Here is a 23,200-nt window from a genome sequence, read left to right on the forward strand (position 1 = left end):
AGAGAAGGCTATGCAGAACGAAACTAAAACTGAACTGGCTACAAAGTAAAGAAAAACAGAATGCTGGACGACAGTAAAGACTTACTGTGCCGCAAAGATGGCGTTTACAATGTACATCCAAACGTGACATGACAATCGACAAATGAAATGAAAGGAATTTAAGTGCGCCTTATAGTCCGAAAAATATGGTACATATTTTTATTATGTAAAGTATTTTTGAGAAAATGAAAGGAATCTAAGTGTGCCTTATAGTCCGAAAAATATGGTACATATATTTTTATTACGTAAAGTATTTTTGAGAAAATGAAAGGAATTTAAGTGCGCCTTATAGTCCGAAAAATATGGTACATGTATTTTTATTATTTAAGTATTTTTGAGAAAATGAAAGGAATTGGAGCACGCCTTATAGTCCGGAAAATATGGTACCGTATTTTTCAGAGTATAAGTCGCACCTGCCGAAAATGCATAATAAAGAAGGAAAAAAACATATAAGTCGCACTGGAGCCCAGCCAAACTATGAAAAAAACTGCGACTTATAGTCCGAAAAATACGGTACATTTATTTTTATTATTTAAAGTATTTTTGAGAAAATGAAAAGGAATTTAAGTGCGCCTTATAGTCCGAAAAATACGGTACCTATATTTTTATTATGTGAAGTATTTTTGAGAAAATGAAAAGGAATTGAAGTGCGCCTTATAGTCTGAAAAATATGGTTATATATTTTTATTGTGTAAAGTATTTTTGAGAACATGAAAGGAATTTAAGTGCGCCTTACAGTCCGAAAAATATGGTACCTATATTTTTATTACGTAAAGTCGTGTAGTTACTGTGGAGCCACAAGAGAAAAAAGCGAGCAGAAATGCAGAAAGAAAAGGTACAATATGGAAAGCCAAAGTTCAAAGTCGTTCTCCCGTCAAGAAAAAACGATTTTATCTCCCATCACAGTGAGACCACGTGATTGGAGCGACTGCGGGCTGGCATGCTTTGCAGGGAGGAGCTTTAGAGGCAGTTTACTGCTGTGATAACATCACATGTGGATTGTTACTGGGACTGCTTTAAAGGAAAGACCGTAGGCAGGAAGTCTTCATAATTCTTCATTCTTGTCGTCAAGACACCTTCTCAAACCAATCAGACTTCCGGCTTCACGATAAACATCCGCTACTGTAACAAAATGAAAACTGTATTTCATTACGATCATGCTTTGATTGTCCAAGATTTACATCTGTGATATTTCTACCTGCATAAATGTTAAGGACTTTTTTTGGCAGATTAAAATAAAATGTACCGTATTTTTCGGACTATAAGTCACAGTTTTTTTCATAGTTTGGTGCGACTTGTGTGTGAAATTATTAGCACATTAGCGTAAAATATCAAATAATATTATTGATCTCATTCACGTAAGAGACTAGACGTATAAGATTTCATGGGATTTAGCGATTAGGAGTGACAGATTGTATAGCATGTTCTATATGTTATAGTTATTTGAATGACTCTTACCATAATATGTTACGTTAACATACCAGTTGGTTATTTATGCCTCATATAACGTACACTTATTCAGCCTGTTGTTCACTATTCTTTATTTATTTTAAATTGCCTTTCAAATGTCTATTCTTGGTGTTGGCTTTTATCAAATAAATTTCCCCCAAAAATGCGACTTATACTCCAGTGCGACTTATATATGTTTTTTTCCTTCTTTATTATGCATTTTCGGCAGGTGCGACTTATACTCCGGAGCGACTTATACTCTGAACAATTTGGTACTGCATATTCTTTTAAAACATGCTCTGGTTATTGAATGTTTGTCAGGCTGAATATCACTCATTAATAAATACAGATGGTTAAGACATTGTCATGCAGCATGGACTCTCACTATTTTAGATCCACTATGGACTGGACTCTCACTATTTTAGATCCACTATGGACTGGACTCTCACTATTATTTTAGATCCACTATGGACTGGACTCTCACTATTATTTTAGATCCACTATGGACTAGACTCTCACAATATTATGTTAGATCCACTATGGACTGGACTCACATTATTATGTTAGATCCACTATGGACTGGACTCTCACAATATTATTTTAGATCCACTATGGACTAGACTCTCACAATATTATTTTAGATCCACTATGGACTAGACTCTCACAATATTATTTTAGATCCACTATGGACGAGACTCTCACAATATTATTTTAGATCCACTATGGACTAGACTCTCACAATATTATGTTAGATCCACTATGGACTGGACTCTCACAATATTATGCTAGATCCACTATGGACTGGACTCTCACTATTATGTTAAATCCACTATGGACTGGACTCACATTATTATGTTAGATCCACTATGGACTGGACTCTCACAATATTATGCTAGATCCACTATGGACTGGACTCTCACTATTATTTTGGATCCACTATGGACTGGACTCTCACTATTATTTTAGATCCACTATGGACTAGACTCTCACAATATTATGTTAGATCCACTATGGACTAGACTCTCACAATATTATGCTCGATCCACTATGGACTGGACTCTCACTATTATGTTGAATCCACTATGGACTGGACTCACATTATTAGGTTAGATCCACTATGGACTGGACTCTCACTATTATGTTAGATCCACTATGGACTGGACTCTCACAATATTATGTTAGATCCACTATGGACTGGACTCTCACAATATTATGTTAGATCCACTATGGACTGGACTCTCACAATATTATGCTAGATCCACTATGGACTGGACTCACACTATTATTTTAGATCCACTATGGACTGGACTCGCAATATTATGTTAGATCCACTGTGGACTGGACTCACAATATTATGCTAGATCCACTATGGACTGGACTCTCACAATATTATGCTAGACCCACTATGGACTGGACTCTCACAATATTATGCTAGATCCACTATGGACTGGACTCACAATATTATGCTAGATCCACTATGGACTGGACTCTCACAATATTATGCTAGATCCACTATGGACTGGACTCTCACAATATTATGCTAGATCCACTATGGACTGGACTCTCACAATATTATGCTAGATACACTGTGGACTGGACACACAATATTATGTTAGATCCACTATGGACTGGACTCACAATATTATGCTAGATCCACTATGGACTGGACTCTCACAATATTATGCTAGACCCACTATGGACTGGACTCTCACAATATAATGTTAGATCCACTATGGACTGGACTCACAATATTATGCTAGATCCACTATGGACTGGACTCTCACAATATTATGCTAGATCCACTATGGACTGGACTCACAGTATTATGTTAGATCCACTATGGACTGGGCTCCCAATATTATGTTAGATCCACTATGGACTAGACTCTCACAATATTATGCTAGATCTACTATGGACTAGACTCTCACAATATTACATATGCGGTCCCCTCCAAGGTTTCTCATTGTCATCCCATTGGGTTGAGTTTTTCCTTGCCCTGATGTGGGATCTGAGCCGAGGATGTCGTTGTGGCTTGTGCAGCCCTTTGAGACACTGGTGATTTAGGGCTATGTAAGTGAATTGAAGTGAATTATATTTATATAGCGCTTTTCTCTAGTGACTCAAAGTGCTTTACATAGTGAAAACCCAATATCTAAGTTACATTTAAAGCAGTGTGGGTGGCACTGGGAGCAGGTGGGTAAAGTGTCTTGCCCAAGGACACAACGGCAGTGATTAGGATGGCGGAAGCGGGGATCGAACCTACAACCCTCAGGTTGATGGCACGGCCACTCTACCAACCGAGCTATACCGCCCAAAGTAAATATTGATTGAAAACAACTATGATTGACTTGTACAACATGTCATGTACATAATATCACAGATTACATCACCAAACATCTTTGACCATCAAACCATAATTGTAACAATCCACACTTTGTGGTATTAATGCGTGGAAGTGGTATCTAAACTTGGCGTAGCTCCTCCCCTCTGAATGCAAGTGCTCCTAAAGCATGTATTCTGACAAAATCTAACAAGACACCAACACATTTTTAATTATTATTATTATTTTTGTATTTTATTTGTCATTAAACGTGTTTATGTCCTTTTAGTGTCGAGCTGTTAAAATAAGCATGATGTATAAAAACACATTTCATTTAAGTAAATTATTTGTCTGGTCACTTGAAAATTCACTGTCTAAGGTACACATAATGATGAGAAATTATATCTATCTGCGATTAATTTTGAATTAACTATGAACAAATTGGGATTAAATATTTTAATCATTTGACGGCCGTCATTTTTATACACTTCATATATATATATATATATATATATATATATATATATATATATATATATATATATATATAGAGAGAGAGAGCAGGCTGGCCTTAAGATGTTTACCATTAATTTTGTGTTAAGATTGTTTGTCACCATGTCAATGCAATTCAGCTTGCCTGTGCCTTCTTTTTCCAAAGATCTTTGCAATCACAGTTGGTTGTCACAATGTGTCAGAAGATACCCTATTTTTCGGACTATAAGGCGCACTTAAAATCCTTTCATTTTCTCAAAAATCGACAGTGCGCCTTATAACCCGGTGCGCCTAATGTACGGAATGATTCTGTTTGTGCTTACCGACCTCTAAGCTATTTTATTTGGTACATGGTGTAATGATAAGTGTGACCAGTAGATGGCAGTCACACATAAGAGATACGTGTAGACTGCAATATGACGCCAGTAAACACCAAAAACTTTTAAAAATGTTCCATTGAAAATAAAAAAACATTACACACGGCACTCAAAAATCTGTCCAAATGTTTTAGTACGACTTTGAAGCCGTACCGCTTGATGGACTGTCGCCCCATTACGGCTACCGTAGTCAGAGATACAAGTATTACTATAGTGTGTGCATAAGGACCGCAAAATGGCACCCATTAGCAAACATTATCTGCCGTTTTGTTTCACAATATAATGCAAAACCAACTTTTCTTATCTTCTGGTACCTGCTGATGTGTATTTGGGATCTGCATAAGTCCTGAGAATTTGCGCAAGTCCGCTACTGTGGTCCGTGCCGACACCGTAGTCGATAATCTTCTTTTTCTCCATCTTCTTCACTATCTGCTGTTGCCATTTCTAATATAAAGTAGTATAAAGTATTCAAAGTTCCTGATACTACAAAGTGCGCAGTTAAGTCCCGGTTCAAAGTTCCTGTTACTAAAAAGTGTGCAGTTAAGTCCCGGTTGAAAGTTCCTGTTACTAAAAAAGTGCGCAGTTAAGTCCCGGTTCAAAGTTCCTGTTACTAAAAAGTGTGCAGTTAAGTCCCGGTTCAAAGTTCCTGTTACTAAAAAGTGCGCAGTTAAGTCCCGGTTCAAAGTTCCTGTTACTAAAAAGTGTGCAGTTAAGTCCCGGTTCAAAGTTCCTGTTACTAAAAAGTGCGCAGTTAAGTCCCGGTTCAAAGTTCCTGTTACTAAAAAGTGTGCAGTTAGGTCCCTGTTCAAAGTTCCTGTTACTAAATAGTGTGCAGTTAAGTCCAGGTTCAAAGTTCCTGTTACTAAGAAGTGTGCAGTTAAGTCCCGGTTCATAGTTCCTGCTACTAAAAAGTGCGCAGTTAAGTCCCGGTTCAAAGTTACTGTAACTAAAAAGTGCGCAGTTAAATCCCAGTTCAAAGTTCCTGTTACTAAAAAGTGCGCAGTTAAGTCCCGGTTCAAAGTTCCTGTTACTAAAAAGTGTGCAGTTAAGTCTCGGTTCAAAGTTCCTGTTACTAAAAAGTGTGCAGTTAAGTCCCGGTTTAAAGTTCCTATTACTAAAAAGTGCGCAGTTAAGTCCCGGTTCAAAGTTCCTGTTACTAAAAAGTGTGCACTCAAACTCTGACCCGCTTTTGTCGACGTAAGAGTTTGTAACAAAGGAGTGTGTTGAAAACCAGTGGGACATCTGCTGTATTATCATCAACTTCATCATATTTCCTCTCCTGTTACACAGTATTAAAAAGGTGCACAAAGTGACTTTGTGTTCAGAACAAAGTAGGCTTCAAAATAAAAGCATGGTAGTATTAATGATTCTAGCACAGCAACTAAGAAAATGCACCTACTGTACCTCATTTTTAGCCACCGGAAGAAAAAGTAACAAAAGCCTTTCGTGATTGTAGTCAAAACATTTCACAAAATGACAGCATTAGCTGTTAAAATATAAACAATCAAAACAGAATATAAATCAATTAGAGGAAAACCAGGTCAGAAATACATTACAGGCCAATAGTTTGGGCACACCTCTTTTTCTTTATTTCCATGACTATTTACATTGTAGATTGTCACATCAAAACTATGAATGAACACGTGCAGTTATGTACGTAACAAAAAAAAAGGTTAAATAACTGAAAACATGTTTTATATTCTAGTTTCTTCAAAACAGCCACCCTTTTCTCGGATTACTGCTTTGCACACTCTTGGCATTCTCTCGATTTGTTTGGACACACCTTCTCATTTCAATGCGTTTTCTTTATTTTCATGACTATTTACATTGTAGATTGTCACTGAAGGCATCAAAACTATGACACCTGTGAGGTGAAAAGCATTTCAGGTGACTACCTCTTGAAGCTCATGGAGAGAATGCCAAGAATGTGGAAAACAGTAATCAGAGCAAAGGGTGGCTATTTTGAAGAAAATAAAGAAAACCCATTGAATGAGAAGGTGTGTCCAAACTTTTGGCCTGTACTGTATGTATGGTCAAAAGTTGACATACACTTGTAAAGAACATAATGTCACGGCTGTCTTGAGTTTCCAATCATTTCTACAACTCATTTTTTGTGATGTAGTGATTGGAGCACATACTTGTTGGTCACAAAAAACATTCATGAAGTTTGCTTCTTTAATGAATTTATTATGGGTCTACTGAAAATGTGATCAAATGTGCTGGGTCAAAAGTATACATACAGCAATGTTAATATTTGCTTACATGTCCCTTGGCAAGTTTCACTGCAATAAGACACTTTTGGTAGCCATCCACAAGCTTCTGCTTGACTTTTTGACCACTCTTCTTGACAAAATCGGTGCAGTTCAGCTAAATGTGTTGGTTTTCTGACATGGACTTGTTTCTTCAGCATTGTCCACACGGACTTTGGGAAGGCCATTCTAAAACCTTCATTCTAGCCCGATTTAGCCATTCCTTGACCACTTTTGACGTGTGTTTGGGGTCATTGTCCTGTTGGAACACCCAACTGCGCCCAAGACACAACCTCCGGGCTGATGATTTTAGCTTGTCCTGAAGAATTTGGAGGTAATCCTCCTTTTTCATTGTCCCATTTAGTCTCTGTAAAGCACCAGTTCCATTGGCAGCAAAACAGGCCCAGAGCATAATACTACCACCACGCTTGACGGTAGGAATGGTGTTCCTGGGATTAAAGGCCTCACCTTTTCTCCTACAAACATATTGCTGGGTATTGTGGCCAAACAGCTCCATTTTTGTTTCGTCTGACCACAGAACTTTCCTCCAGAAGGTCTTATCTTTGTCCATGTGATGTCAGATGAAACAAAAATGGAGCTGTTTGGCCACAATACCCAGCAATAGGTTTGGAGGAGAAAAGGTGAGGCCTTTAATCCCAGGATCACCACACCTACCGTTAAGCATGGTGGTGGTAGTATTATGCTCTGGGCCTGTTTTGCTGCCAATGGAACTGGTGCTTTACAGAGAGTAAATGCTGAAGAAAGAAGTCCATGTCACATTTAGCTGAACTGCACCAATTTTGTCAAGAGGAGTGGTCAAAAATCCAAGCAGAAGCTTGTGGATGGCTACCAAAAGTGTCTTATTGCAGTGAAACTTGCCAAGGGACATGTAAGCAAATATTAACATTGCTGTATGTATACTTTTGACCCAGCACATTTGCTCACATTTTCAGTAGACCCATAATAAATTCATAAAAGAAGCAAACTTCATGAATGTTTTTTTGTGACCAACAAGTATGTGCTCCAATCACTATATCACAAAAAAATAAGAGTTGTAAAAATGATTGGAAACTCAAGACAGCCATGACATTATGTTCTTTACAAGTGTATGCAAACCTTTGATCACGACTGTATAAGCATACATATTGGACATTTTAAAGTTGACAGAAATGTGACAGTTGGCTGGCTTTACACTGCAAGTTTAATTTGCTCATATTAATTAAGTACTTCTAATACAATGTAAACACATTGAATGAGAAGGTGTGTCCAAACTTTTGGCCTGCACTCTAGGTTCCGATATACTTAATTGCTCTCTCTCTCTCAATGTGCGAGCAAAGGCTCGTTTGAGGTTTCTGTTAGTCACTTACATAAACATTAATAGGACATTAACGGTTTCACTATAGTACTGTATATATATATATAACTAACATGTATCCATCCATCCATTTTCTACCGCTTGTCCTTTTCGGGGTCGCGGGGGGTGCTGGAGCCTATCTCAGCTGCATTCGGGCGGAAGGCAGGGTACGCCCTGGACAAGTCGCCACCTCATCACAGGGCCAACACAGAGACAGACAACATTCACACACTGGGGCCAATTTAGTGCATGTTTTTGGAGGTGGGAGGAAGTCAGAGTAGAACCCACGCAGTCACGGGGAGAACATGCAAACTCCATATAGAAAGATCCCGAGCCCGGGATGGAACTCAGGACTACTCAGGACCTTCGTATTGTGAGGCACATGCACTAACCCCTGTTCCACTGTGCTGCCCATAACTAGCATGTATTCATTGGTTAATCCTCCCATATTTGATTTAAAATATGCAGAGTGTGGACTTACTTTCCTGTCGAATGACTGGCTCGTAGGAGAGGATGGTGTCCTCCTGGCCCTCTGTGATAAGACAAAGCAAGTCATCAGATGGCTGATATCACACCGTGTGGGCGAGCCTCAATGTCTTTATCCCTCGTAGGACAGATGGTGGGCTTGTAGTTGTTTTGTTTTTAACTGCCAAAATGACCTTTGAGCCCGGGCTTAAGATCAAATGTCCTTAATCAAAGCTCTCGGAGTTGGAAGAAGTGGAATTGTGACTTTTCCCTCCCAAACAAAACAAAAAAAAAGCCAAAGACTCACTTGAACTGCTTTCACTGTCACTGGTGTTGGATGTCAGACATTCTGAAAAGCAAGAGAGCGCACGTCACATGTCAAAGAAAGTAAGAAGTGGAAGCAGAGGTCCTGAACGCTGCAGCAGTGGCAGCCATGCACTGGTGCTTGTAGGGACATGCTGGCAATAAGGAAATGAGGTGTTTCCTCTGATAGGATCCCGGCTGACCCACAATCCCTCAATTGGATGTTTCCTATTGCAACACATCTGGTCAGGACAAGACCACACTGACCGCTGGACCATGGCGACACCCAGCTCCAGTGACTCCCTTGTGTGTGTGGAATACAATATGCATAAAAGTATTGGGGACACATTTTAAAAGGCACAAAATACCGTAAATTCTGGACTATAAGTCGCTACTTTTTTCCTACACTTTGAGCCCTGCGGCTTATAAAACGGTGCATCTATAGTTTATGTATTTTTTTAAACGCTAACTCCCATCATGTATTGTGTTCAATAGTTTTCATTAGACCCAAGCACAGGACTGGAATGGTGTGTTATTGTTTATGCCACGGCACCATCTTTTGGACAACTGCGAGTTAAAATACCAATGATTGTCACGCGAGATTATTCTCTGCATTTGACCCGTAACCCTTGATCACCCCCTGGGAGGTGAGGGGAGCAGTAGTAGAATGGAAAAACAAGTTGAATGTATTTGCTTAATTGTTTCATTGTATCCATTAAACCATATCCAATTGTAGTGTTGTCCCGATACCAATATTATAGTACCGGTACCAGTACCAAAATGTATTTAGATTCTTCTCTAATTAATTCTAAAGGCCTTAGTGGCCACATGCGTGGACAACACCCTTTAGGTCTTATTTCCAAAATTGTGTACACTACTGAATTGGGGTCTTATGTGGACACTTATACTGCCATCTGGTGGTGTCAGAAGAGTATAACATACAATGGAATTTGGGGGGAAAAAAGTGTAAAAATAAGAATTAGCACCTCACTAAACATGAAGTACACGTTTGTGTACTTATTGACTAAGTACATCATATCAAAAGATGATTCTTAGTTGTTATTCTAATTAGGGTCCAATAAGCCCAAATAGCAAAGAGAAATAAAATAAAAAAGCATGTGAACAAACAGCTTGAGCCTTAAGAGGTTAAGGGGGACCACAAAAAATGGCATTATTGGCTTTACTTTAACAAATAAATCTTAGGGTACATGAAACATATGTTTATTATTGCAATTTAGTCCTTAAATAAAATAGTGAACATACGAGACAGCTTGTCTTTTAGTAGTAAGTAAACAAACCAAGACTCTCAATTAGTCTGCTGACGTATGCAGTAACATATTGTGTCATTTATCTACCTATTATTTTGTCTAAATTATGAGGGACAAACTGTAAAAAATTTCAAACTTGTTCATTTACTGTTAATATCTGCTTATTTTCTCTTTTAACATGTTCTATCTACACTTCTGTTAAAATGTAATAATCACTTATTCTTCTCTTCTTTGATACTTTACATTAGTTTTGGACGCATTTAGGTATCTATCCGATACCAAGCAGCTACAGGATCATACATTGGTCATATTCAAAGTCCTCATGTGTCCAGGGATGTATTTACTGACTTTATAAACATGTGAATTTTTTAAAAAGGAAAAAAAAGACTGTGTGATGACAAAAAATATTGACTTAATCATAGTAGTATTGACTAGATACGCTCCTGTACTTGGTATCACTACAGTGGATGTCAGGTGTAGATCCACCCATTTGTTTACATCGTGAAGCATGTTTAGCTATTCCTCGTCCTGCAGTGATAATACTTTGTCGCCGAGTAGTGATTTAGAAGTAGCTAAAACACTGCAAATGGACGTTCGCCGCTAGCTAGCAAGCCATGTTTTAAAGCACCTCTTCCTGAGGGCGTTTAACGTTACCTTTATCTTTACTTTTTAAGACAAAATGCGTCCATTCTCCCTTTTCTGTCCACACCCTGTGTCTGCTTGTAAGTACTCCGTGTGTGTGCGCTGCCGAACATGCTCCTCTGCTCGTAAAACCAGCAATGTCACGACGTGAAGACGACGCCTGTAAAAAAAAATATTTTTTTTAAATGGCGAACCGGTACTTTTCAAACAGAGTATAGAACCGCTTTTAATACATTAGTACCGGGATACTATACTAGTACCGGTATACCGTACAACCCTAGTATCCATTAAACCCTATCCAATTGTATTCACAAATACGCGACAATATCGTCTAAATGTCACAAAATGCCACCGCTTTAAACGGCCATTTTAAATATTCTGCTGCGAATAGTCTTCGGGAATTTTTGTAGATTCTGGGTGCGATGACGTCATAATGGGAACTGGAAATAAGCACATTTTAGAAAGAGATGTGCTGTTTATTATTCCCAATCCTTATGTAAGACATAAACACATATGTTCTGTCTTTTTTTGGCATTCCAAGTCCTTACACTGCAAAAAGTCAGTGTTCAAAAACAAACAAACAAATACAAAAATGAGGGGTATTTTACTTGAACTAAGCAAAATTATCTGCCATTAGAACAAGAAAATTCGGCTTGTCAAGACTTTCCAAAACAAGTAAAATGAGCTAACCTCAATGAACCCAAAAATACCTTAAAATAAGTATATTCTCACTAATAATAACAAGTGCACTTTTCTTGGTAGAAAAAAAATAGAGACCTTTTTGCTCAATATGTTGAAAAATATTCTTAAATGAAGTAAATGCTAGCGCCATTATCTTGACATAATGATATGCACTCGGCATCATGATTGTTTTTTCATGTTTGAAATAAGAAATGATTACTTTTTTATACTTGTGAGTGTTGATGACACAGCTTTGCAACACTTGCTATTCTAGTTTCAAGCATGTTTTACTCAATATAGGTCATCAAATCTCAGCAACAAGCTGTAATATCTTACTGAGATCATTTAGGACCAAAACACTTAAAGGGGAACATTATCACCAGAGCTATGTAAGCGTCAATATATACCTTGATGTTGCAGAAAAAAGACCATATATTTTTTTAACCGATTTCCGAACTCTAAATGGGTGAATTTTGGCGAATTAATCGTCTTTCTAATATTCGCTCTCGGAGCGATGACGTCACAACGTGACGTCACAACGTGACGTCGCATCGGGAAGCAATCCGCCATTTTCTCAAACACCAAGTCAAATTAGCTCTGTTATTTTCCGTTTTTTCGACTGTTTTCCGTACCTTGGAGACATCATGCCTCGTCGGTGTGTTGTCGGAGGGTGTAACAACACGAACAGGGGCGGATTCAAGTTGCACCAGTGGCCCAGAGATGCGAAAGTGGCAAGAAATTGGACGTTTGTTCCGCACACTTTACCGACGAAAGCTATGCTACGACAGAGATGGCAAGAATGTGTGGATATCCTGCGACACTCAAAGCAGATGCATTTCCAACGATAAAGTCAAAGAAATCTGCCGCCAGACCCCCATTGAATCTGCCGGAGTGTGTGAGCAATTCGGGGACAAAGGACCTCGGTAGCACGGCAAGCAATGGCGGCAGTTTGTTCCCGCAGACGAGCGAGCTAAACCCCCTGGATGTCTTGGCTCACACCGTCCCGAAGATGATCAAGTGAAGAATATTGACCCTAGCTTCCCTGGCCTGCTGACATGAGGGTATGTCTACAGAATATATTAATTGATGAAAATTGGGCTGTCTGCACTCTCAAAGTGCATGTTGTTGCCAAATGTATTTCATATGCTGTAAACCTAGTTCATAGTTGTTAGTTTCCTTTAATGCCAAACAAACACATACCAATCGTTGGTTAGAAGGCGATCACCGAATTCGTCCTCGCTTTCTCCCGTGTCGCTGGCTGTCGTGTCGTTTTCGTCGGTTTCGCTTGCATACGGTTCAAACCGATACGGCTCAATAGCTTCAGTTTCTTCTTCAATTTGGTTTTCGCTACCTGCCTCCACACTACAACCATCCGTTTCAATACATTCGTAATCTGTTGAATCGCTTAAGCCGCTGAAATCCGAGTCTGAATCCGAGCTAATGTCGCTATGGCTTGCTGTTCTTTCCGCCATGTTTGTTTGTGTTGGCATCACTATGTGACGTCACAGGAAAATGGACGGGTGGTTAAAATCAGGCACTTTGAAGCTTTTTTTTAGGGATATTGCGCGATGGGTAAAATTTTGAAAAAAACTTAGAAAAATATAATAAGCCACTGGGAACTGATTTTTAATGGTTTTAACAATTCTGAAATTGTGATAATGTTCCCCTTTAAAACAAGTAAAACACTCCAACATAAAATCTGCTTAGTGAGAAGAATGATCTTATCAGGCAGAAAATAAGCAAATATCACCCTTATTTGAGATATTTAATCTTACTTAGATTTCAGTTTTTGCAGTGTAATAAATCAATAAAAAGTCTGCCAACAAGTCAACAGGGGATCACTATTCCTCCCACCAAGCCTTCTAAATTAGTGGTCCCAGACCACCGGTCCGTGGACTGGTACCGGTTCGTGACACATTTGCTACCGGGCCGCAGAGAAACATTAAATAATTTATAAACGACCACATTTTCTCTGACTGCCCCACGAGACACACCAATAAGCTTGTTTATAGATGTACAATAAAACTCCTCATTGGAAGTTTCCATTTGTTATATTTCTTTACAACTTTGTGACATGATACAATGCACATTAATGATCATATAAAATATACATGTGACAGATTGTAGCCCAAGGATGATTTCCATCTGCATCTCATTGCAAACAAACAAGTCCAGAGCTCCCACTAATTCAGCGTTATAGTGACTTGTATTTTCCATGCACTTATTTTTGCTGTATTTATCGGGCACAAGTGGAAAGCCGGTCCCTGAAAAGAATGCCTACATTAAACCGGTCCGTGGGGACCACTGTTCTAAATGACCAAAAGCACGGCAATAATACTCAGTGTGAATGTGGAAATACTGTCAAAGCGCTTTTAGTACCTTGAAGGTAGAAAAGCGCTATACAAGTATAACCCATTTATTATTATTTATTTATTTACATATCACGACCTGAATATTGTCAAATCTTAGCAAAATTAGTATAAGCGCTAACACAGACAAACTATTTATGCTGCAAAATTGAGCCGGCCAAAGTCTTTCTGCTGCTGCATCGCGTCAAATTTATTCTAGATTAAAAATCATGCCTCCCATCTGGACAATAAGAAAGTTGTTCATCTGTGACATTTAATTTATACCCAGAGATGGAGACAAAGATGGTGTATAAAGGCAGCAACTTTTCCTTCCAGCCCTTCGTCTGGATAATGATCAATTCTTCATTTAAACGGGAAGATATGAACATCCTATCAATCATCATTGCAGTGAGAGCAGACATTGTACAGTAAGAGATCATTTTATTATGTTCATAGTTTGTATTTCCTGTTTAGCACTTCGCAATACTGCTACATGATGCTAAAGTGTTTCACAAGAGATGGATCTGTTGATTAAGGTTGCTGTATGTGATATACATTATATTGCCAAAAGTATTTGGCCACCTGCCTTTACTCACATACAAACTTTAAGTGCCGTCCCATGGAATTGTCCAAAATGTTTTGGTATCCTGGAGCATTCAAAGTTCCTTTCACTGGAACTAAGGGGCAAAGCCCAACTCCTGAAAAACAACCCCACGGCATAATTCCTCCTCCACCAAATTTCACACTCTGCACAATGCAGTCGGAAATGTAGCGTTTTCCTGGCAACCTCCAAACCCAGACTGGTCCATCGGATTGCCAGATGGAAAAGCGTGATTCATCAGTGCTCTAGAGTCCAGTGGCGACGTGCTTTACACCACTGCATCCCACGCTTTGCATTGGACTTGGTGATGTATGGCTTAGATGCAGCTGCTCAGCCGTGGAAACCCATTCCATGAAGCTTTCTGCGTACTGTACGTGGGCTAATTGGAAGGTCACATGGAGTTTGGAGCTCTGTAGCAACTGACTGTGCAGAAAGTCTTTGCACTATGCGCTTCAGCATCCGCTGACCCCTCTCTGTCAGTTTACGTGGCCTACCGCTTGGTGGCTGAGTAGCTGTTGTTCCCAAAGTCTTCACTTTTCTTATAATAAAGTTGATTTTGGAATATTTAGAAGCGAGGAAATTTCCCGACTGGATTTGTTGCACAGGTGGCATCCTATGACAGTTCCACGCTGGAAATCACTGAAAGCGGCCCATTTTTTTCACAAATGTTTGTAGAAACAGTCTCCATGCCTAAGTGCTTGATTTTATACACCTGACCAAGTGATTAGGGCACCTGATTCCCATCATTTGGATGGGTGGCCAAATACTTTTGGCAATATAGTCTATATCAGGCCAGATTCGAATGCACTATTGTGGAAAAAAATCGGAGGAAAAATAGTAGAATATGGGACTTTCATGGGTTTAATCAGATATTTTGGAAAACATTTGGATCGTACGCCTCAAATATTGTCGTGAAAAGTGAGAGTTAAGCTCATTACATCCAGACACATTCCAACATCTGAAGCAGAAAGTCTTCCCAAAAGAGTGGAAACTATTATAGCTGCAAATACTGGAGCGACGCCATATTTCCTTCCGTTCTTCAGGCATGTGAGCGCTTTTGGAGAAAAACTGACGAAAAAAGAGGAACACACAAAGTGCTGCCACTCCAGCCCCGGAAAGAACATTTTTAAAAACCAAGACTACATTTCCTGAAATAGTGTGCATTTCTACACTATATTTTACCTTTAGATCTACCAACCAACTTTACTCCATCTTTTTGACGCTTACATGTAATGTAACACAGAATTATCTTTTTTTTAAAGTAAATAACATTATCACTGAAAATGTCATGTCAAATTGTATAACAAAGAACTCAAAACATGTTTCCCATTTGGCAACTCTATCCTGTAGCCACGCCCCCTTGTGTAATTACTTCCTGTGTTGTGACCTCTGTTTACATCCGTCAAGTCAAAAATGTACTTTCTCGCTGGCTGCTAATAAATACTCCAGAACTCAGGTGTCAAACTCAAGGCCCGGGGGCAAGATGTGGCCCTCCACTTCATTTTATTTGGCCCCGGAAAACCATGGAAATAATAAGTATCAATAAAGTACTGTAACTTTTCTTACTAAATGTATTATTTATTTCTATTTAGGGAGAAAAATATATAAATGTACTCCATGTAATCGCAAATAATGTTAACTTGAATATTGTCTAATTATGCAAAAATATATTATCAAACATTTAAACCATTTTTAAATATAAATAAATACTAAGAATTATTATTTTAAAGCAAGTTTTCCATCAGATTGTGCAATATAAAAGTAGCAATAGATTTCATGATCAAATTGTGATCATTTAATGTGGTTTTTACAGCATTTTTGTCTAAATGAAAAAAAGTGTACTTTCTTACTGTAATGAACTGTGGTGCAGTTTTGGCATTTACAGTAATACACGAAAAATATACAGTTGTTGAATTGCGGTAAACAAACAAACTGGCAGCTCAGGTGCCAAAATTTTACTGTAAAATTGCATTTGTTTTTATTTACAGTAATGAAGTGAATTATATGTAATATATATATATATTTTCTCTAGTGACTCAAAGCGCTTTACATAGTGAAAGCCAATATCTAAGTTACATTTAAACCAGTGTGGGTGGCACTGGGAGCAGGTGGGTAAAGTGTCTTGCACAAGAACAGCAGTGACTAGGATGGCGGAAGTGGGGATCGAACCCGAAACCCTCAAGTTGCTGGCACGGCCACTCTAACCATCCGAGCTATACCGCCTTTAAATTTTTTTTAAATTTTACAGTAAAATTCTGGCAACTGAACTGCCTTTTTTTTTTTTACCATTTACAGTAATATACACTAACGTTTGAAGTGAAATTATTGCAATTTACCACAGTTTTAAAAGAAATCAACAAATAAAATGCATTTAAAAAATGGTGTAATAATAGTATTCAATGTGAGAAGCGGCCCTCCGGGTCCAAACATAACTTCCATGTGGCCCTCAGTGAACACAACTTTGACACCCCTGCTTTAGAACTACTGGTTCAGAACTAACAGTGTTCGGATTGTAATCATCCAAACATGGTTAGCGGCAAAGTAGAAAACTGTCTCCAAGTCATGAATTGTAATTTTTGAAACCGATACCGGTAATTTCCGATATTACATTTTAAAGCATTTATCGGCCGATAATATCGGCAGTCCGATATTATCGGACATCCCTAGTCAAGACCATTTTGAAATATCAAAACAAATACTTTGTTTTAGTTTTTGACAATCGCGGTTTGTGTCCCAATACTTTTGTCCATATGCTCTATGTGAAAACCCTCCTCAGGCCTCCATTGGAAAGCCACAATTAAACTGTGCATCCAGTCCATTTAAAGATGCGCCTGTGTGCCACGGCATTCCCAGGCACGGTGTACCGTGACACGGCACTTTTCTCCGGCGGTTCAGGCGAGGGGGGAGGGGGGGAAACACGGGACAACCACACACTTACTCAAACTCTTTGATCCATAAAAGTCATCGCTTAACCCCGGGAAGTCCTAGGTGTCCCGACAGGTGAGAGCAGAGAACAAACAGAGAGAAGAGAGAGCAGAGAGGAAGAAGAGGAGGTTAGTGATAGTTGGGCCAGAGAGGAAGAGGAGTGCTCTGTGTGTGTGTGTGTGTGTGTGTGTGTGTTCTGGCAATGCTTACTTAATGGGGACATCGCTCTGTTTACACAGTCACCTTTAGGGGACCTCTGACGGTATGGGGACAAAAAAACAGGTCCCCTAAAAGGAAACCTTTTTAAATGATAGTCATCTTCAGAATGGATCCGACTAAGTGATTTTTAAGCTTTCTGTGGTTTAAGGTAAGATAAGATGGGTTACTTTGTTTACGTGTTTCAAATAAAGAGAAAATTACTTTTCTTGAAAAGTGAACATTTGTTATCCTGGCATTAATAGTACTGTGATTCTGTATGGTATCCATCCTTAGTTAAAACTAATATTTTTCCAAAAACAAAATCTGGTTTAGTGTTCCTTAGGATGACATTTTCTTACAGCATGATTATAAAACATTATTACCTTAAAGGCCTACTGAAACCCACTACTAGCAACCACGCAGTCTGATTATACATCAATGATGAAATCTTAACATTGCAACACATGCCAATACGGCCGGGTTAGCTTACTAAAGTGCAATTTTAAATTGCGCGCCGAAATATCCTGCTGAAAACGTCTCGGTATGATGACGTCAGCGCGTGACGTCACGGATTGTGGAGGACATTTTGGGACAGCATGGTGGCCGGCTATTAAGTCGTCTGTTTTCATCGCAAAATTCCACAGTATTCTGGACATCTGTGTTGGTGAACATTTTGCAATTTGTTCAATGAACAATGGAAACAGCAAAGAAGAAAGCTGTAGGTGGGAAGCGGTGTATTGCGGCCCGGCTGCAGCAACACAAACACAGCCGGTGTTTCATTGTTTACATTCCCGAAAGATGACAGTCAAGCTTTACCATTGGCCTGTGGAGAACTGGGACAACAGAGACTCTTACCAGGAGGACTTTGAATTGGATAAGCAGACGCGGTACCGTGAGTACGCTTCCAAACATTTGATCGCTTGCCCGTACGTGCGTGCCGCTATGTGCATGTCACGTACGTAACTTTGGGGACTTTGGGGAAATATATGTGCTGTATGAACTTTGGGGAGGTGAACGGTACTTTGGGCTGTGGGATTGAGTGTGTTGTGCAGGTGTTTGAGTTGTATTGGCGGGTTATATGGACGGGAGGGGGGAGGTGTTTGTTATGCGGGATTAATTTGTGGCATATTAAATATAAGCCTGGTTGTGTTGTGGCTAATAGAGTATATATATGTCTTGTGTTTATTTACTCTTTTAGTCATTCCCAGCTGAATATCAGGTCCCACCCGCCTCTCACAGCATCTTCCCTATCTGAATCGCTCCCACTGCCCTCTAGTCCTTCACTCTCACTTTCCTCATCCACGAATCTTTCATCCTCGGTCAAATTAATGGGGAAATCGTCGCTTTCTCGGTCCGAATCGCTCTCGCTGCTGGTGGCCATGATTGTAAACAATGTGCGGATGTGAGGAGCTCCACAACCTGTGACGTCACGCGCATATCGTCTGCTACTTCCGGTACAGGCAAGGCTTTTTTATCAGCGACCAAAAGTTGCGAACTTTATCGTCGATGTTCTCTACTAAATCCTTTCAGCAAAAATATGGCAATATCGCAAAATGATCAAGTATGACACATAGAATGGACCTGCTATCCCCGTTTGAATAAGAAAATCGCATTTCAGTAGGCCTTTAATAGTACTGTGATTCTGTATGGTATCCATCCTTAGTTTAAAGTAATATATTTTTCCAGAAACAAAATCTGGTTTAGTGTTCCTTAGGATGACATTTTCAAACAGCATGATTATAACACATTATTACCTTAAAGTATGATTCACATTCAGAATTTTCCATCCTTCTATATATGGTAGTTGGAGTTGCAGACAACTTCATTACTGCTCAATAGCAGTTTTCAGTAAAGTCACAGAAGATGCAGGATTTGCTTTTAACATTTAAGTGGTGAAACTTCCTATAAGAGGACAGCTGTAGTGCTGTATTCTGAGGATCATGTCATATTTCATTTGTACTTTTTTATTTTTATAAATGGTCCTTAGTAGCCACGTACAAATGTGTGTGAATTATGCAAAATTATTTAAATTTGGTCCCCATGAACCATATTAACTCTTTTCCCCCAGGGTCCCCAGTAAGAATGATCAGCACATTACTTCATCAATCCAGAGATTTAAAGACGTGTATGAGCTAACTGGGCAATGGCCATTTTACCTCTTTTTTTTTTATGCCTCCACAACCTGTAGAAAGGGTGGTCCCCACAAGTGATGATCAAAAACTTGGTCCCCATTCCAAATGATAACCAGTGTGTGTGTGTGTGTGTGTGTGTGTTGCTTTGACAAATCATCAAAAATCTTAATGAGGATCTTCATGTTGCGGGCCACAATGGAAGAGTTATGGCGCGTTGAGTGTGTTAGTGCGATCAATAACAACACACACACTCAACTTCGTGTCGGCGGACCCCAGAGAGTAGGTCACATGACTGGCCGGCATGTGCTCCTCCTCTGTGGGACCATGAAAGAGGGATGAGAGCAAGCATCCCTTTGGAGGTGAGCGCCAGGAAGGGAGGATGAAGGTGGAAAAGACAGAACTTAAAGTATGAAAAGGGAAGGGGGGTAAAAAGGAGGAAAGCGACAAGCCCACCCCCATCCATGCCCCCAGCCCCCCCGCTTTAAATCACACAGCTGGTACTCACGTTCAGACTCCACCAACTCCTGCACAATATTCTCCTTGCTCTTGTAAAACGGGAACTTTCGCGACAGGTTGAAGCTTTTTTTGCGCTTTACTTTGACTGGCTGCTTTGTGGGGCGTGTGGGGGGGTGGAGGTGGTGGGGAGGGAGGGATGGGGGATGAGAGGGTGAAAACAAAAACAGAATGGATTTCAATGACAGTACTCAAAAGCCATGCAAAACAATATGGATTGTAAAAAAAAAAAAAAGGACATCAAATAAAACACAATGTGAATGAGAAAGCAGGTAATGGGTGGAAATGGATGTATTCATGTCAGCACGCTGGTGCCTTTTTTCAGCTAAGTTGAAGGAATACAGTACAGACCAAAAGTTTGGACACACCTTCTCCTCATTCAATGCGTTTTCTTTATGTGTGTGAATGGGTGAATGTGGAAATACTGTCAAAGCGCTTTGAGTACCTTGAAGGTAGAAAAGCGCTATACAAGTATAACCCATTTATTGATTTATTTATCATGACTATTTACATTGTAGATTGTCACTGAAGGCATCACAACTATGAATGAACACAAGTGGAGTTATGTACTTAACAAAAGGTGAAATAACTGAAAGCATGTTTTATATTCTAGTTTCTTCAAAATAGCCACCCTTTGCTCTGATTACCGTACTGCTTTACACACTCTTGGCATTCTCTCCATGAGCTTCAAGCGGTAGTCACCTGAAATGGTTTTCACTTCACAGGTGTGCTTGGGCGGAATATCGACATATAGTCGATATATCGCGGGTTTGTCTCTGTGCGATATAGAAAATGACTACATGGTGATATTGGAGTGTACGTTCTCACGCAGTTGCTTTTAGCTGCGGGCATTACACTACAGGCTCTTCTCACTCTTTCTTGTCTCTCCTTCTCACAGAGACATAAAACAAGTGTACCTTCTTACATACGTCACATACTGCCGCGCGTGCGACGTCATACGCCTTCGCTGAGCAGAGAGGTAGCAGCATGGGTAACATTAGCTGTGATGCGAGTGGTAATACGAGAGAAAGAAGGTGCAAATCTGGTAACAAATTAAGGAAGAATTAATTCCTAAGAAAAACAGGAATGGCGGTGGTTTGGCTTCAAGCGGGAAGATGTCGAACAAGTATGCGGCAAAAGCGTTGTTACAAAAAGTAGCACCTGCTGCTAATGTGTAGCATCATTTGAAAAGTCACCCGCGAGACAATGAGGAGTGCTTGAAACTCCGCATGTCAACATCTCCGTTCTGTGCCACACCCACAAAATGCCCAAGCAACCATTTCCACATCAACACCGTATGAAACAAATAGTCAACAACAGAAGGAGATAACATCCGCAGGAACCTACCACATAGCGAAGGACATACACTATTTGATTTTCTATTATGCAGCTCATTTTTATTTGACACTCATTGAAATATCTTGTGTGACATCATGCACAAGTGCACTTTTTTGTTTTAAAACATTGTAGTGGCGTTCTGTACAAAAAGTGCACTTTAATTTAGTGTTGTTTTGATATGTCATCTCAGTGACATCATGCACAAAAGTGCACTAATAGCTTGTTTTAAAATGTCTCTGACAATCTTGCACTTTCTGTTTTGAAATGACATGAATGTTTGTGCCACTGCTTAATAAATGTTTAATAAATACACTTTTGCTAAATTTACTTAATTGTGGTTTCCCTCTCTGCATGAAAGTTTAAAATGAGCATATATTAATGCAGTATGAAGAAGAATGTTTTAATGTAGACACAGAATCATCATACTGCTGTGATTATATGCATCAAGTGTTCATTGAAGGCTAAGGCAAAATATGGAGATATATATCGTGTATCGTGACATGGCTTAAAAATATTGATATATATATATAAAAGCCCTAGCTTGAAGCTCATCGAGAGAATGCCAAGAGTGAGCAAAGCAGTAATCAGAGCAAAGGGTGGCTACTTTGAAGAAACTAGAATATAAAACATGTTTTCAGTTATTTCACCTTTTGTTGTTAAGTACATAATTCCACATGTGTTCATTCATAGTTTTGATGTGACAATCTACAATGTAAATAGTCATGAAAATAAAGAAAACGTATTGAATGAGGAGAAGGTGTGTCCAAACTTTTGGCCTGTACTGTATATTATAAGCATACATATTGGACATTTTAAAGTTGACCAAAATGTGACAGTTGGCTGGCTTTACACTGCAAGTTTAAGTTGCTCATATTGATTTAGTACTTCTAATACTAATAGAACATGGGCTTTGTTTACTGATCAACACAGAGGTAAACAATACTTCATACATATCAAATAGTTGACCTGGTCTTACTCTTCCTAACATCTCCACAATAGGGCCAACCCATCCTTGCCTGAGCAGGCCTTCTTCTTGTTAACAGAGTACAACTAGTCTGGGCTTGGCACCAGAGTCTGACCAATCTAAGTCAATGAGCATGAAGTTATGAAGCCTGCTCAGATGAGTCCAGTTGTGACAATACAATTACCTGGATCAACGAGAACATCTTCCTAACATTGGTTTAAAAGCAGGTGACCTGTACATTACCACAGTTTTCATCACTTCATAATCCATTCACAGGGCTTTCTAAGTGTGGCAGAGTGAGCGTCACCTCGGGCTGGCTGATACGGCTGAAAACTGTATCACAATGTATGTGTTTTGTATCAGTCGATAGCAAAAAGGACCAGGGGGAAATATATATTTAATGTAAAGGTAACCTTCCTCTGATTATAATTCCCTCGACAATCAAGGCAGAAAGGAAAGGAAATGTCAACACAACCATGGAAAACAATCTAAAGAAAACTCTAAAAATTATAATATGGTGAAAAAATTATATATACATACAT

At 39.2% G+C, this 23,200-nt stretch overlaps 1 protein-coding gene across 15 annotated transcripts in view; it reads right to left on the reverse strand.

The window, feature by feature from the left end:
- Window positions 1–23,200, reverse strand: part of dlg3 (discs, large homolog 3 (Drosophila)) — a 399,427-nt gene that overhangs the window by 12,824 nt on the left and 363,403 nt on the right. For 8 of the 15 annotated variants that reach the window (XM_072912493.1, XM_072912491.1, XM_072912498.1 and 5 more), the window contains 3 exons: window positions 20,349–20,451; window positions 9,053–9,094; window positions 8,762–8,812 (listed from right to left, as the gene is read on the reverse strand). In XM_072912493.1, the coding sequence (XP_072768594.1) occupies window positions 8,762–8,812; window positions 9,053–9,094; window positions 20,349–20,451 (196 nt within the window). Of the gene's footprint in view, window positions 1–8,761; window positions 8,813–9,052; window positions 9,095–17,526; window positions 17,573–20,348; window positions 20,452–23,200 lie in introns of all 15 variants that reach the window. The other 7 variants (XM_061930678.1, XM_072912496.1, XM_061930679.1 and 4 more) reach the window with 2 other exon arrangements.

The sequence above is a fragment of the Nerophis lumbriciformis genome, linkage group LG36 (assembly GCF_033978685.3).
Source record: "Nerophis lumbriciformis linkage group LG36, RoL_Nlum_v2.1, whole genome shotgun sequence".
NCBI lineage: Eukaryota > Metazoa > Chordata > Actinopteri > Syngnathiformes > Syngnathidae > Nerophis > Nerophis lumbriciformis.